This window comes from Dendropsophus ebraccatus, chromosome 1 (assembly GCF_027789765.1).
Source record: "Dendropsophus ebraccatus isolate aDenEbr1 chromosome 1, aDenEbr1.pat, whole genome shotgun sequence".
NCBI lineage: Eukaryota > Metazoa > Chordata > Amphibia > Anura > Hylidae > Dendropsophus > Dendropsophus ebraccatus.
In genome coordinates this window covers 218,552,878-218,567,519 of record NC_091454.1, presented here as the reverse complement: position 1 = coordinate 218,567,519, position 14,642 = coordinate 218,552,878, and the positions used below count along the sequence as shown (strand labels likewise).

Sequence of the window (14,642 nt, the reverse complement as noted above, 5' to 3'; positions counted from 1 at the left end):
TTTTATGTTGTTTCATTTTCTCCATTTTATACAGGATATCGATGGTGAAAGATTTACGTATGAAATCACTGAAAACAGGATGAGACAGGAGCGTCCATGACTAAACTCCCTAATAACACAGGGGTGAATGTCATCCAGACACTGGTAAAGAGTCAACTAATATGGCCGACAACAGCAGCTAAAGGCTGGAGAAGAGCACTACTGCCTGGCGGCACGTATGATGAATGTATCTCCATCCACCGGGGCTTACTGGATGACATGGTGCAAGAAGGAGGTGGTGTAACCTGTGGCTCAGCCGTCTGTCTGGTGTAACCCCATGACTCAGCCGTCTGTCTGGTGTAACCCCATGACTCGCCGGACGGACACCACGTGTAGCCACGATGTAATGTATGGCGGGAGATAATAAAGGTTATTATGGCATTTGCCTAAATAATACCGTCTGCTGCAAAAGTTGCATGAAGGCGCTGGTTCTTTTACACCTTATAGGGTGTCTCCTAAAGGGGATCTCCATTTAGAACATCTCTATACATAAAGTACCTCACACTTTGGCTGGAGGATCACTCTCATCCAAACTAATAGGCAATGTGAATGGAAGAGGAGGTGTCTACTTAAAGGGGAACCCATCATAAATGTACTATATGCCACATATGTCAGAGCATCCCACCCTTAAAGGGGCAGTCACAGGAAGGAGCGTGGCCCCCAGTGATTTCTCCTGGCCACTTCATCTGATGTCTTAAAGGGATAAAACTTTTTAGCTTTAATCCCCACCAGTTTCCAAGATTAAGTAGTATCAGAGCCCCCTTAACCCCTTCAGCATGTTACATGTGTGGGCACTTTAATTGACTATAAGGTATTTTCACATGAGGTAGATCCCTCTAACAGTATAGAAGACATATAAAGGTGTGACAGCGCCCCTACAGGCAACGTTTACAACACGCAAAGTAGAGACCACGCAGGCGCAACGTCTTTTGTTCCTGCGCATGCGCACACAGCCGTGCTTGTTCATCACAGCCGCAGTGAGAGACGCGAGGTCCGGGGTGGAGCAAGATGGCGTCTGCTGCGGCTGCGAACGGCAGCGGGATGGAGGTGGACGGAGCAGGTGAGTAACCCGGCGGCTAGAGGAGCGGGGAATATATACAGAGGTCAGTGAGGCGCGGAGGGACACGGGCCGGTAGTGGGGCAGGCGGAGAGCATGGCTGCGGGGCACCACTGCGCCGGAGGGGGCGGGCCTGGGAGGAATCCACAGCTGTGATTGGCTCTTAGCCCTGTCAGTGAGTTATGTGCAGGAAGTGACGTCACTGTTTTTGTTATTTTTGTGTGAATAAAGCGCTTTTATTGCGGTTTTTATGTTGGTGTCCTGAGGTGATGCGGTTATTGTGGCACTGCAGCTGCCCGGGCTCCATCATGTCCGGTGTATCCCGCTGTACCAGCCCTCATACAGACCCCTATAACTGATGGGTGATGCTGCCCATAGTGTGACCAGCTCCACTACACCGGCCTCTATAGCCTTATATCCCCCATATACTGTGGTTACTGACCCTGTGTGGTGTCCTACCACGGGTGCTACTATAGGTTACATCCTTCGGAAAAGCCTGTACTTACTGTGTAAAAGTGGTGATGAAAGTAGTGATAAAGTTTCGCCACTAGATGTCGCTGTATTAAATTTGTATATTCAGAAGCTGCACAGCTGAAGTGTGTAAAGGGTTGTTTATTTGTAGGTCACATGGATCTGCGAACCAATAGGAATCTGTTCTTCTCTCCTATCATCTCTTTCTTTACTTCTTCTACTGCACTCTTCACCCACTCACAGCGCAATTTAGATGCCCTGCGGAAGGAAGTCACATGGGTGGAGGAAGTGCATGGGTCTTTTCATGTTGGACATTGTAGAGGAAGGACGCAAGCTAGAAAGCTCCCTACAGTGGTCCTCTCTGGGCTCTGGCCCTCTGTCAGGTCCCCTACTCTCAAGCAGTTCAGTCTTAGTCAGAACCCCGTATGGGTAGGACATCAGACAGGACACAGCTAACAGTTTCTTCTCAGTAATGCTACACAACACAATGCAGTGATAAACCCCTACAAGAGAGAACAAGTCAGAGACAACCTCAACCCACGGTGTGGAGTAGGAGAGTCACAGAGCAGGACAGTATCCAAAGACCGCAGTAGGCTAGGAACTCATCCGGATAGAGCAAAGTTGCAGTAAGCCTAGGAACTCTATCTCGCAGCGCGGTTGTCAGCAGGAAATCCTCAGCATTCCGCTTATCCCAGGTAACAAGGTCTGGGCCTTGTGTCACCCTCATAGGACAGGTCACCCGACACTGGTGGACATAAGGTGGTGTGAAGACTCAAAAGTCAATACATGGGCACAAGTGTTCTCCTCTTCTTCTAAGTATTCTTCTACCTCATCCTCCAACATCCCGGCAGAGCACAGTACTACCTGTGTTGGGACTCTCACGACATCCTCCTCTCTACTACTCTGCTTCTTGTATCTCTCCACACACTACTCAGTCAGCACGACTGTACTCCTTACTCTATTCCTGTCGCAGATCTGGTTATAGTATTATCAAGGGAACTATCAAGTGTAACCTATCTTGTCTATGCTAAGCTGTATGTCTTGCTGCACACAAGTACCTGCCAAGTAAAACCAAGCTTATTTATGATAAAGAGACTCTGTGATTCTTCACCCCACACCGACACAGTGTACACCACATCCTTGGGACACTTCCTTTTTCTGTGGGTGGCAGTTCTGATAGTCCGGGAGGGTCACTACTACACTCCTGACCACAGGGGAACAAGGTACAACCGGCCTTCTAAACTAAAAGCAGGCGTGCCATCACATCTGTGTGCCCACCAGGGACTGGCCTCACAACATAACATCCTAAGGTCCGGCTGTATCTTGGCCAACCACCACTATAGTGCTGGCGTCACACATTACCATCTAGCAAGTGACCGGCCGATCCTCCGACACAACATCACCGGGGATCACAGACACGTCCACCACACCTGTACTGATCCTGAGTTACATCCTGTAGATCTTTTATTTAAAAATATAAAACATAACAACAAACCAATAATATAAATAACATAACTGTACAAAATATACAAGTCCATAAAGTATTGGCTGGTCCAGCCTCACACTCACCAAACGCACTGCTGTATTATCCCCCACACGTGCAAACTAGACTTTCCCAAAAACACCACAATAACAACACTATCAAACTTTACTTAAAGGGGTAGTGGGGCGCTAAAAAATTATTCACAGAATAACACACATTACAAAGTTATACAACTTTGTAATGTATGTTATGTCTGTGGATCGCCCCCTTCCCGTGTCCCACCACCCCCGCACGTGTACCCGGAAGTGTGTGGTGCATTATACATTACCTGATCCGTGTCGAGGGCCGTCCGCCATTTTGTGTTAAACATCATCTTCGGACAGACGAATCCCTGCCGCCGCCCCCCCTCCGCCGCGTCACAACTGTGCTCAGCCGCGATTGGCTGAGCACAGTTATGCTCAGCCAATCGCGGCTGATGACGCGGCAGAGGGGGGACGGCGGCAGGGATTCGTCCGTCCGAAGATGATGTTTAACACAAAATGGCGGAACGGCCCTCGACACGGATCAGGTAATGTATAATGCACCACACACTTCCGGGTACATGGGCGGGGGTGGTGGGACACGGGAAGGGGGCGATTCACAGACATAACATACGTTACAAAGTTGTATAACTTTGTAGTGTGTGTTATTCTGTGAATAATTTTTTAGCGCTGCACTACCCCTTTAACTAACAATAACTAACATAACTATACTCTACACTAACCCCCGGTCCGGTTGCGTTCCACAAAATTAAATAAATACATAAATGAATATATACATAGATCCCTACACCAAACACCAAAACATTTGTATACATTTTTTTTTTTTTGGCCCTGAGCTGATCCCGCATCCCATGCCCCCAGTACATGATAACAGACGTCCATGAACCAGTCCAGGATTTTCTGTTAATACCAAAGTCCCCAGAAATCTATATACACAAATAAACACACTAATAATATACACAAACATACATAGCAAACCATAGTGGGGCTTCAGAGCCCGAAAGCCCAAGTTCAGTACCTGCAAGCCCTATATTCCTATACAGCTACAGCACAAAACAGAAGACTAAGGTGCCAGCATCAGCCCACCACCAGGACAGGAGACGCAGGCTAAGGAACCTTATAGGCAAAGCCCCTCCAAATACAAGAGGCCCTACCAGCCCCCAGCCTCTCGTACTCCAAAGAACGCACCTTCACCAGGTCACCGAGTGTGCCCCTAACCACCTCATCCACAGGGGGGGCTGTGCCCCTAACCACCTCATCCACAGGGGGCGCTGTGCCCCTAACCACCTCATCCACAGGGGGCGCTGTGCCCCTAACCACCTCATCCACAGGGGGGGCTGTGCCCCTAACCACCTCATCCACAGGGGGGCGCTGTGCCCCTAACCACCTCATCCACAGGGGGGGCTGTGCCCCTAACCACCTCATCCACAGGGGGCGCTGTGCCCCTAACCACCTCATCCACAGGGGGGGCTGTGCCCCTAACCACCTCATCCACAGGGGGGGCTGTGCCCCTAACCACCTCATCCACAGGGGGGGCTGTGCCCCTAACCACCTCATCCACAGGGGGGGCTGTGCCCCTAACCACCTCATCCACAGGGGGCGCTGTGCCCCTAACCACCTCATCCACAGGGGGCGCTGTGCCCCTAACCACCTCATCCACAGGGAGGATTTTATGCTGCGTGTGGTACCTGACCACTATGCTGACTAGTAATAAAGTGCTCTGGTCCCAGCCACCAAGGTTTCTGAATGCTCCATAGGTCCATTCCGCATAGGAGAGTTACATCCTGTATTATACTCCAGAGCTGCACTCACTATTCTGCTGGTGAGGTCACTGTGTACATACATTACTTATCCACGTGTGTAGAGATCACCGGCACCACTCTCTATCGGCGGCTTATTTATGGAGTATTACCTAGCACTCTGGACTATGTCTCAGTCTTCCATGGGGTGCTCCTTGTACAACAGTATACGAACAGTCCAAGCAAAAAGAGAAAGATGAGGGCACTCACCCATATGTGGCACAACGACTTCTTTATTACATGTGCAGTTAAAAGTCCATAAAGACATCAACTCATGCGGGCAGACGCCATACACCTTCACAGCGTTAACATAACATATGTTAACGCTGTGAAGGTGTATGGCGTCTGCCCGCATGAGTTGATGTCTTTATGGACTTTTAACTGCACATACATTACTTATCCTGTACTGATTCTGAGTTACTTCCTGTATTATACTGCAGAGCTGCACTCACTATTCTGCTCCTGGCTTTTGTCTCCCTGTAGCGACCCCCACGGTGATGGCTCAGGGGGTCACCGGCAGTGTTGCTGTGGCTCTTCATCCCTTGGTGATCCTAAATATCTCTGATCACTGGATCCGGATGAGGTCCCAGGAGGGCCGCCCTGTGCAGGGTATGTAGACCCTCCTTTCCCACCCCCTCATCCAGCCCCCCCCCCCCTCTATTCCCCCATTTTTCCCCCTCCATTCCTCTATATTCCTCCATCCCGCCCCCCTCCATCCCCATCTATTCCCCCATCTCCACCCCCCTCCATCCCCCATCTCCCCCCCTCCATCCCCCATCTCCCCCCCTCCATTCCCCTCCATCCCCATCTCTCCCCCTCCATTCCAACGTCATCTCCCTCCGTCTCCTCCCTCCGTCTCCTGCCTCCCTCTCCTCCCTCCCTCCCTCTCCTCCGTCTCCTCCCTCCCTCAGTCTCCTTCCTCCCTCCCTCCCTCCCTCAGTCTCCTTCCTCCCTCCCTCCCTCAGTCTCCTTCCTCCCTCAGTCTCCTTCCTCCCTCAGTCTCCTTCCTCCCTCAGTCTCCTTCCTCCCTCAGTCTCCTTCCTCCCTCAGTCTCCTTCCTCCCTCCTCCCCTCAGTCTCCTTCCTCCCTCCCTCAGTCTCCTCCCTCAGTCTCCTCCCTCCCTCCCTCAGTCTCCTCCCTCCCTCAGTCTCCTTCCTCCCTCCCTCCCTCCCTCAGTCTCCTTCCTCCCTCCCTCCCTCCCTCAGTCTCCTTCCTCCCTCCCTCCCTCCTCAGTCTCCTCCCTCCCTCCCTCCCTCCCTCCGTCTCCTCCCTCCCTCCCTCCCTCAGTCTCCTTCCTCCCTCCCTCCCTCAGTCTCCTCCCTCCCTCCGTCTCCTCCCTCCCTCCCTCAGTCTCCTCCCTCCCTCAGTCTCCTCCCTCCCTCCCTCAGTCTCCTCCCTCCCTCCCTCCCTCCCTCAGTCTCCTTCCTCCCTCCTCAGTCTCCTCCCTCCCTCCCTCAGTCTCCTTCCTCCCTCCTCAGTCTCCTCCCTCCCTCAGTCTCCTTCCTCCCTCCTCAGTCTCCTCCCTCCCTCAGTCTCCTTCCTCCCTCCTCAGTCTCCTCCCTCCCTCCCTCAGTCTCCTCCCTCCCTCCTCAGTCTCCTCCCTCCCTCCCTCCTCAGTCTCCTCCCTCCCTCCCTCCTCAGTCTCCTCCCTCCCTCCCTCAGTCTCCTCCCTCCCTCCCTCCCTCAGTCTCCTCCCTCCCTCCCTCAGTCTCCTTCCTCCCTCCCTCAGTCTCCTCCCTCCCTCCCTCCCTCAGTCTCCTCCCTCCCTCCTTCCCTCAGTCTCCTCCCTCCCTCCCTCAGTCTCCTCCCTCCCTCCCTCCCTCAGTCTCCTTCCTCCCTCCCTCCCTCAGTCTCCTTCCTCCCTCCCTCCCTCCCTCCCTCAGTCTCCTTCCTCCCTCCCTCCCTCAGTCTCCTTCCTCCCTCCCTCCCTCAGTCTCCTTCCTCCCTCCCTCCCTCCCTCAGTCTCCTTCCTCCCTCCTCAGTCTCCTTCCTCCCTCCTCAGTCTCCTTCCTCCCTCTGTCCCTCCCTCCCTCTGTCCCTCCCTCCCTCTGTCCCTCCCTCCCTCTGTCCTTCCCTCAGTCTCCTCCCTCACTCTGTCCCTCCCTACCTCACTCTGTCTCCTTCCTCCCTCCCTTCCTCCCTCCCTCCCTCCCTCCCTCCCTCAGTCTCCTTCCTCCCTCCCTTCCTCCCTCCCTCCCTCCCTCAGTCTCCTTCCTCCCTCCCTCCCTCCCTCAGTCTCCTTCCTCCCTCCCTTCCTCCCTCCCTCAGTCTCCTTCCTCCCTCCCTCCCTCCCTCAGTCTCCTTCCTCCCTCCCTCCCTCCCTCAGTCTCCTTCCTCCCTCCCTCCCTCCCTCCCTCAGTCTCCTTCCTCCCTCCCTCCCTCCCTCCCTCCCTCAGTCTCCTTCCTCCCTCCCTCCCTCCCTCAGTCTCCTTCCTCCCTCCCTCCCTCCCTCCCTCAGTCTCCTTCCTCCCTCCCTCCCTCCCTCCCTCAGTCTCCTTCCTCCCTCCCTCCCTCCCTCCCTCAGTCTCCTCCCTCCCTCCCTCCCTCAGTCTCCTCCCTCCCTCCCTCCCTCAGTCTCCTCCCTCCCTCCCTCCCTCAGTCTCCTCCCTCCCTCCCTCAGTCTCCTCCCTCAGTCTCCTCCCTCACTCTGTCCCTCCCTACCTCACTCTGTCCCTCCCTCCCTCCGCCTCCTCCTCTCACCATTTTCTCTCCTCTCCTGGCAGTGATCGGCGCCCTCATCGGTAAGCAGGAGGGAAGGAACATCGAGGTGATGAACTCTTTTGAACTTCTGTCCCAGAGTAATGATGACAAGATCACCATCAACAAGGAGTACTACTACACCAAGGAGGAGCAGTGTGAGTGCCGCTCTGAGGGCAGGGCCTGTGGGGAGCACTTTACACCCTTAGTTTAGTGGCAGGCAACCTGTGGCCCTCCAGCTGTTGCAGAACTACAGTTCCCATCATACCTGGAGAGCTGAAGCTTTGGCTCCGGGGTTCAGGCATGATGGGAGTTGTAGTTTTGCAGCAGCTTGTGGGCGGCAGGTTCCCATCACTGCTTTACTTGCACCATGTTGGATGTAGCAGTTCCAATTGAAAAGCCAGTAGGGGGCAGCATTCTCCTACAGGCTCAGTGTGTATCTGGGTCTCTGACATCAGGTCTCTGTTTTCCTTCTGCAGTTAAGCAGGTCTTTAAGGAGATGGAGTTCCTGGGCTGGTACACCACAGGCGGCCCCCCGGACCCCTCTGACATTCACGTCCACAAACAGGTACCGGAAGTCTACATATAACAACACAAATATCATATACTGATCCAGTCACCTCCAGAGCTGCAGTCATTATTCTGCTGTTACATCATGTCCTATCCTCTAGTCACCTCCAGAGCTGCACTCACTATTCTGCTGTTACATCATGCCTTATCCTCCTGTCACCTCCAGAGCTGCAGTCACATTCTGCTGTCTTATCATGTGTTGTGCTTTATTGATACACCCTACATCTCAGCACATTATACCTTGTACAGACACTTCACCAACAGAGGGTGAAGACCATTAGTTACCAGTAGGGTTCAGTATATGAAAAATTACAGTGTTTGTGATGTAGCAGAGTTGATACAGTTAAAAGGGAACTCCTGGTAAAAAATGTAATTTACTTCTATTTAAAAATCTCTAATCTTCCAGTACTTATCAGCTGCTGTGTGTCCTGCAGGAAGTGGTGTATTCTCTCCAGTGTGGAACAGTGCTCTCTGCTGCCACCTCTGTCTATGTCAGGAACTGTCCAGAGCAGGAGAGGTTTTCTATGGGAATTTGCTGCTGCTCTGGACAGTTCCTGACATGGACAGAGGTGGCAGCAGAGAGCACTGTGTCACACTGGGGAGAATACACCACTTCCTGCAGGACATGCAGCAGCTGATTACAAATCTATATAACTTTCTGACACCAGTTTGAAAAAATTTAATAAAATTCGCCAGAGTACCCATTTAAGGTTGTCAGTTCTCGATTACCTCCTCTTTAATAATCCTGAATATTCATAACACAAGCTCCTCCCCTGTGACTATTGATACAGGTGTGTGAAATCATTGAGTCGCCGCTGTTCCTGAAGCTGAACCCTATGACCAAGCACACGGATGTGAGTATCAGCCCTGCCAGCCCCCCCCCCCACCCCCTCCCCCTCCCCTCCTGTGTGGATAATGCCCTGTGAGTCCTCTCTTGTGTGGATAACGCCCTGTGTGTCCTCTCCTAGTGGGATAACGCCCTGTGTGTCCTCTCCTGTGTGGATAACGCCCTGTGTGTCCTCTCCTGTGGGGATAACGCCCTGTGTGTCCTCTCCTGTGTGTCCTCTCCTGTGGGGATAACGCCCTGTGTCTCCTCTCCTGTGTCTCCTCTCCTGTGTCACCTCTCCTGTGTGGATAATGCTCTGTGTCTCCTCTCCTGGTGGGATAACTCTCTGTGTCTCCTCTCCTGTGTGGATAACGCTCTGTGTCTCCTCTCCTGGTGGGATAACGCTCTGTGTCTCCTCTCCTGTGTGGATAACGCTCTGTGTGTCCCCTCCTGTGTCTCCTCTCCTGTGTGGATAACGCCCTGTGTCTCCTCTCCTGTGTGGATAATGCTCTGTGTCTCCTCTCCTGGTGGGATAACTCTCTGTGTCTCCTCTCCTGTGTGGATAACGCTCTGTGTCTCCTCTCCTGGTGGGATAACGCTCTGTGTCTCCTCTCCTGTGTGGATAACGCTCTGTGTGTCCCCTCCTGTGTCTCCTCTCCTGTGTGGATAACGCCCTGTGTCTCCTCTCCTGTGTGGATAACGCCCTGTGTCTCCTCTCCTGTGTGGATAACGCCCTGTGTGTCCTCTCCTGTGTGGAAAACGCCCTGTGTCTCCTCTCCTGTGTGTCCTCTCCTGTGGGGATAACGCCCTGTGTGTCCTCTCCTGTGGGGATAACGCCCTGTGTGTCCTCTCCTGTGGGGATAACGCCCTGTGTGTCCTCTCCTGTGGGGATAACGCCCTGTGTGTCCTCTCCTGTGGGGATAACGCCCTGTGTGTCCTCTCCTGTGTGGATAACGCCCTGTGTCTCCTCTCCTGTGTGGATAACGCCCTGTGTCTCCTCTCCTGTGTGGATAACGCCCTGTGTCTCCTCTCCTGTGTGGATAACGCCCTGTGTCTCCTCTCCTGTGTGGATAACGCCCTGTGTCTCCTCTCCTGTGTGGATAACGCCCTGTGTCTCCTCTCCTGTGTGGATAACGCCCTGTGTCTCCTCTCCTGTGTGGATAACGCCCTGTGTCTCCTCTCCTGTGTGGATAACGCCCTGTGTCTCCTCTCCTGTGTGGATAACGCCCTGTGTCTCCTCTCCTGTGTGGATAACGCCCTGTGTCTCCTCTCCTGTGTGGATAACGCCCTGTGTCTCCTCTCCTGTGTGGATAACGCTCTGTGTCTCCTCTCCTGTGTGGATAACGCCCTGTGTCTCCTCTCCTGTGTGGATAACGCCCTGTGTCTCCTCTCCTGTGTGGATAACGCCCTGTGTCTCCTCTCCTGTGTGGATAACGCCCTGTGTCTCCTTCGCAGCTGCCGGTCAGTGTATACGAGTCTGTGATAGACATTGTGAATGGAGAGGTGAGTATCAGACCCTAAAGCAGCAGCAGCTCCCTGTGCGGTTACCCCTCCTCATTTCCGGCTCTCCCCCCAGGCCACCATGTTGTTGGCCGAGCTCCCGTACACTCTGGCCACAGAAGAAGCAGAACGGATTGGGGTGGACCATGTCGCCCGCATGACGGCCACCGGGAGCGGAGAAAACTCCACAGGTGAGCGCTCTTTCTGTCCTACAGATGTAGCAGAGCTGAGTTTGTCTCATTGAGTTTGTAAGTTAGGAGGAGACCAGGAGATCAGAGTGCAGTATAGTGACAGGTCGTAAGGTGAAATGCTGCAGTCCCATGTAAAACCCGCCTCTGTTATGTCGTTGTAGTGGCAGAACATCTCATTGCTCAGCACAGCGCCATCAAGATGCTGCACAGCAGAGTGCGGCTCATCCTGGAGTATGTGAGAGCGGCTGAAGCAGGTAACGGCCCCCATCCCGCTGTGTCCCCCCTGACCCCCACACGTCCCCCCCTTCATCTCTTCTCTTGTCCTGTGTTGTAGGGGAGGTCCCATTTAACCATGAGATCCTGAGGGAGGCCTCCGCTCTGTGCCACTGCCTCCCCGTCCTCAGCACAGACAAGTTCAAGACAGACTTCTATGATGTGAGTATTGTGGCGGCAGTGTTTTTATGCCCCCTATTGGTCAGCTAAAGAAATGCATGTTAAGCTGAGGTCACATGACTGCTGAGGTTGGGGGGGGGGGATTTGCGCTGCCCTTGGCGTCCTCTAAACTTGTGCCCATCTCTCCCTGCAGCAATGTAATGACGTGGGCCTGATGTCCTACCTGGGCACCATCACCAAGACTTGCAACACCATGAACCAGTTTGTCAACAAATTCAACATCCTGTATGACCGGCAGGGGATCGGGCGGCGGATGAGGGGTCTCTTCTTCTGATCCCCTTCTGGATTATAGGACTTTTGCTTGTGTTATGTTATTGGAAATAAATCTTCCCTCTTGGTCATGTGACCTGCGCCCGCCGTATTCCTTTATACCTGTGGTCATGGAGGAGCAGTGACGAGCGTGTTATTTACTGTTACGTCTGTAGATGGCGGCATTGGTGTCCCAGCACCCGCTCTCTGGATGGAGGAGCAGCTTCTACCATCCATTTATTGATGCATTTTCTTAAAGGGGTATTCCCATAATCCTATCACTTTTTTTTTTTTTTTAATTACACTGTCTATATAATACATGTTACCATTAGAATATACATTACACTGGGGGGAGCTTTCTGTGTGACTAGTGCTGCAGCCTCCCCTGATGTCTATATAATACATGTTACCATTAGAATATACATTACACTGGGGGGAGCTTTCTGTGTGACTAGTGCTGCAGCCTCCCCTGATGTCTATATAATACATGTTACCATTAGAATATACATTACACTGGGGGGAGCTTTCTGTGTGACTAGTGCTGCAGCCTCCCCTGATGTCTGTAATGTCTATTCTAATGGTAACATGTATTATACAGTAATTACACTGGGGGGAGCTGTCTGTATCACTAGTGCTGCAGCCTCCCCTGATGTCTGCATAATACATTACCAATAGAATAGGCATTATGCTGGGGGAAACTGTCTGTATCACTAGTGCTGCAGCCTCCCCTGATGTCTATTTAATAGATATCAGGGGATGCTGCAGTACTAGTGATACAGACAGCTTCCCCCAGTATAATGTCTATTCTAATAGTGTGTGTGTGTGTGTGTGTACATGTACATATATATATTGTACACACAGGCAGAGGAGGCTCCGTATTGTACAGTAGCGCTATATGAAACTGTGCTAGGACCAGAGCCTGTGCAACCCTGCAGTTCCCGACAGCCATTGTGGCAGGTGGTGGGCCATTGTAGATGGATCAGAATTGCAGAATACCCAAATAGTTACAAGAACTCAAGAGGATTTCCTTCAACAGCCGGCTGGCAGCGCTGCAGTATAACCCAGTGTGATGGTTGAGATTGTAGTTGCACAACCCCTGTTGTAGCCAGAATTGGCTCAGGCTCTTGAAGGAGTCAGACACAGACTTGGGCTGGATTACTTCCGTAGTCAGCTACAGATCTGATGAACCTGGATGGTCATTGACCAACAAAACACAACAATCACTGAGCTCAGGGAGATCAGTGGAAAAATTCCAATGAAGTACTCAAGAGTCTCCATTGATACCCCCTAAAAACTTAAGGGTGCCTTCACACCTACCGGATCCGCAGGGAGATCTGCTGTGAATCCAGTCCCATTCATCCCTATAGAGCACATAATCGCAGCGAGATTGACATCGATGTGCGTTAATCCCCTGCAGCCCGCCGCCGAGAGCATACATTACCAGCTCGGCGACGCGGCTTTGTCAGGCTCCCGTGCACTGATTGGCTGAGCGGGACTGGAGCCTGACCTGCAGCCGCGTCGCCGAGCTGGTAATGTATGCTCTCTGCAGCGGGCTGTTAACGCACATACAGCGGGATGTCAATCTCGCTGCGAGTATGTGCTCTATAGGGATGAATGGGACTGGATCCGCAGCGTGAAATCCGCTGCAGATCTGGTAGGTGTAAAGGCACCCTAAATATACAAAAATGGAGTCTGTGGAGCCTCTGTTGCGAGTCTCAAAACACGGGAATAGCCAGATATCCCTGGCCTGTTGCCACTGGGTGCATCCAGATGGGGAGAGCACCCTGATAGGTAGCCCCTAACATCCCACTCAGTTGTGAGTATTGGAACATAGAGAAACACCAGGGTGGCCTCTTTTGCATCAAAGTCTAACTAAAGGTGCGTTTACACAAAGATTTATCTGACAGATTTTGGAAGCCAAAGCCAGGAATGGATTTGAAAAGAGGATAGATCCCAGTCTTTCCTTTATGACCTGATCCCTGTTTATAGTCTGTTCCTGGTTTTGGCTTCAAAGATCTGTCAGATAAATCTGTGTAAACGCACCATTAGTTGCATGTATTGTTTCATGACAAGGGTTTCCAAGGCAGGCATCCATCCACAGACAGCTGTTTCAGGTTATTTGCCCCTCGTCAGTGTGGAGCAGAATTCTGGCTAGCGGGAGTATGTGCTATACAACTGAGTGGGCTTTAAAGGGGTGTATCCAGCGCTACAAAAACAGTCACTTTTTGCCCTCTCGTCTCCAGATTGGGTTTGGAACAGTGAAGTAAATGGAGGTTAATTGCAAACCACACCTGACCTGGAGACGAGAGGGGGAAAAGTGGCTTTTTTTGTAGTGCTGGATAACTCTACCTATCAGGGTGGTCTGGTGCTCTCCCAATCTTGAGGCACCTCATGGCAACAGGCTACAGATATCTGGCTATTCCCTTGTTTAGGGACTCGCCCATGAGGCTCCACAGACTCGTTTTGCATACTGTCTGGGAATTGAGCATGAACCATCTATAAGGCGGCTGTCACACACTACCCCCAATATCACCGTTTTCCCCCCATATTATAGACTGCTTTAGGAGGGCAACTATTACTGATGAGTGAATCTACAGTACCAGCGAAGAGCTACACTAGGCTCAGCCGGCTGCCTCTGAACTCTCCGGGTGCCTGGAAAAGCTGGATCCAGTCCTGGAAAAAGTCTGGAGCAGAGTTCAAAGGCAGCTGGCCGACAAGCGAAGCATTGATTTATTACTGCAAATGTGCTCCTCCCTAGTAACCATCACTGCTACAACCTTCTGCACAAGTCATGATCGGTGAGGGACCAGGTGCTGAGACCCCTGCACCAGAAGGCAACAGGGCAGTGGAGAACCACAATGAATGGATGTAGCAGAGCCAAAACACTCCTGACTGTCAAAACTTGGCATCACATTGGATATTACCGAAGTACGAGAGCAGGCAGGTCTTACCATGGGAAACCACCCATACAGCCAGATTGGGGCTACAGCTGGGGGATACGTAGTCCTGGTAGAACATTAAGAGTTGTGCAGTTTTCTAGCAATAATTCTGAAAGTCAAAAGGACTATTCTAGAAATATGCCCCCCCCCCCTTACAAAAGATGGTGCGTCACTTGTACACAGGTTGTGTGCACTACAATGTGACAACACACAGCAATGTAGCATGGAGCCCTTCCTGCAGCTATGCCTGGAGATTCTAGGAGACAGACGATGTAAGGGCCGTATTACACCGGATGATTGTTGTGGGGAAAATAGTTACATCATCTG

At 52.1% G+C, this 14,642-nt stretch overlaps 1 protein-coding gene across 1 annotated transcript; it reads left to right on the top strand.

The window, feature by feature from the left end:
* Positions 1-963: 963 nt before the first annotated feature.
* COPS6 (COP9 signalosome subunit 6) lies at positions 964-11,473 on the top strand. Its single transcript, XM_069982956.1, has 10 exons — positions 964-1,099; positions 5,374-5,499; positions 7,614-7,745; positions 8,067-8,155; positions 8,949-9,011; positions 10,439-10,486; positions 10,560-10,674; positions 10,836-10,928; positions 11,009-11,109; positions 11,261-11,473. Exons 1-10 carry the CDS (start codon positions 1,048-1,050, stop codon positions 11,399-11,401), a joined length of 960 nt encoding a protein of 319 aa, XP_069839057.1. The 5' UTR covers positions 964-1,047; the 3' UTR covers positions 11,402-11,473.
* The last annotated feature ends 3,169 nt before the right edge of the window (positions 11,474-14,642 follow it).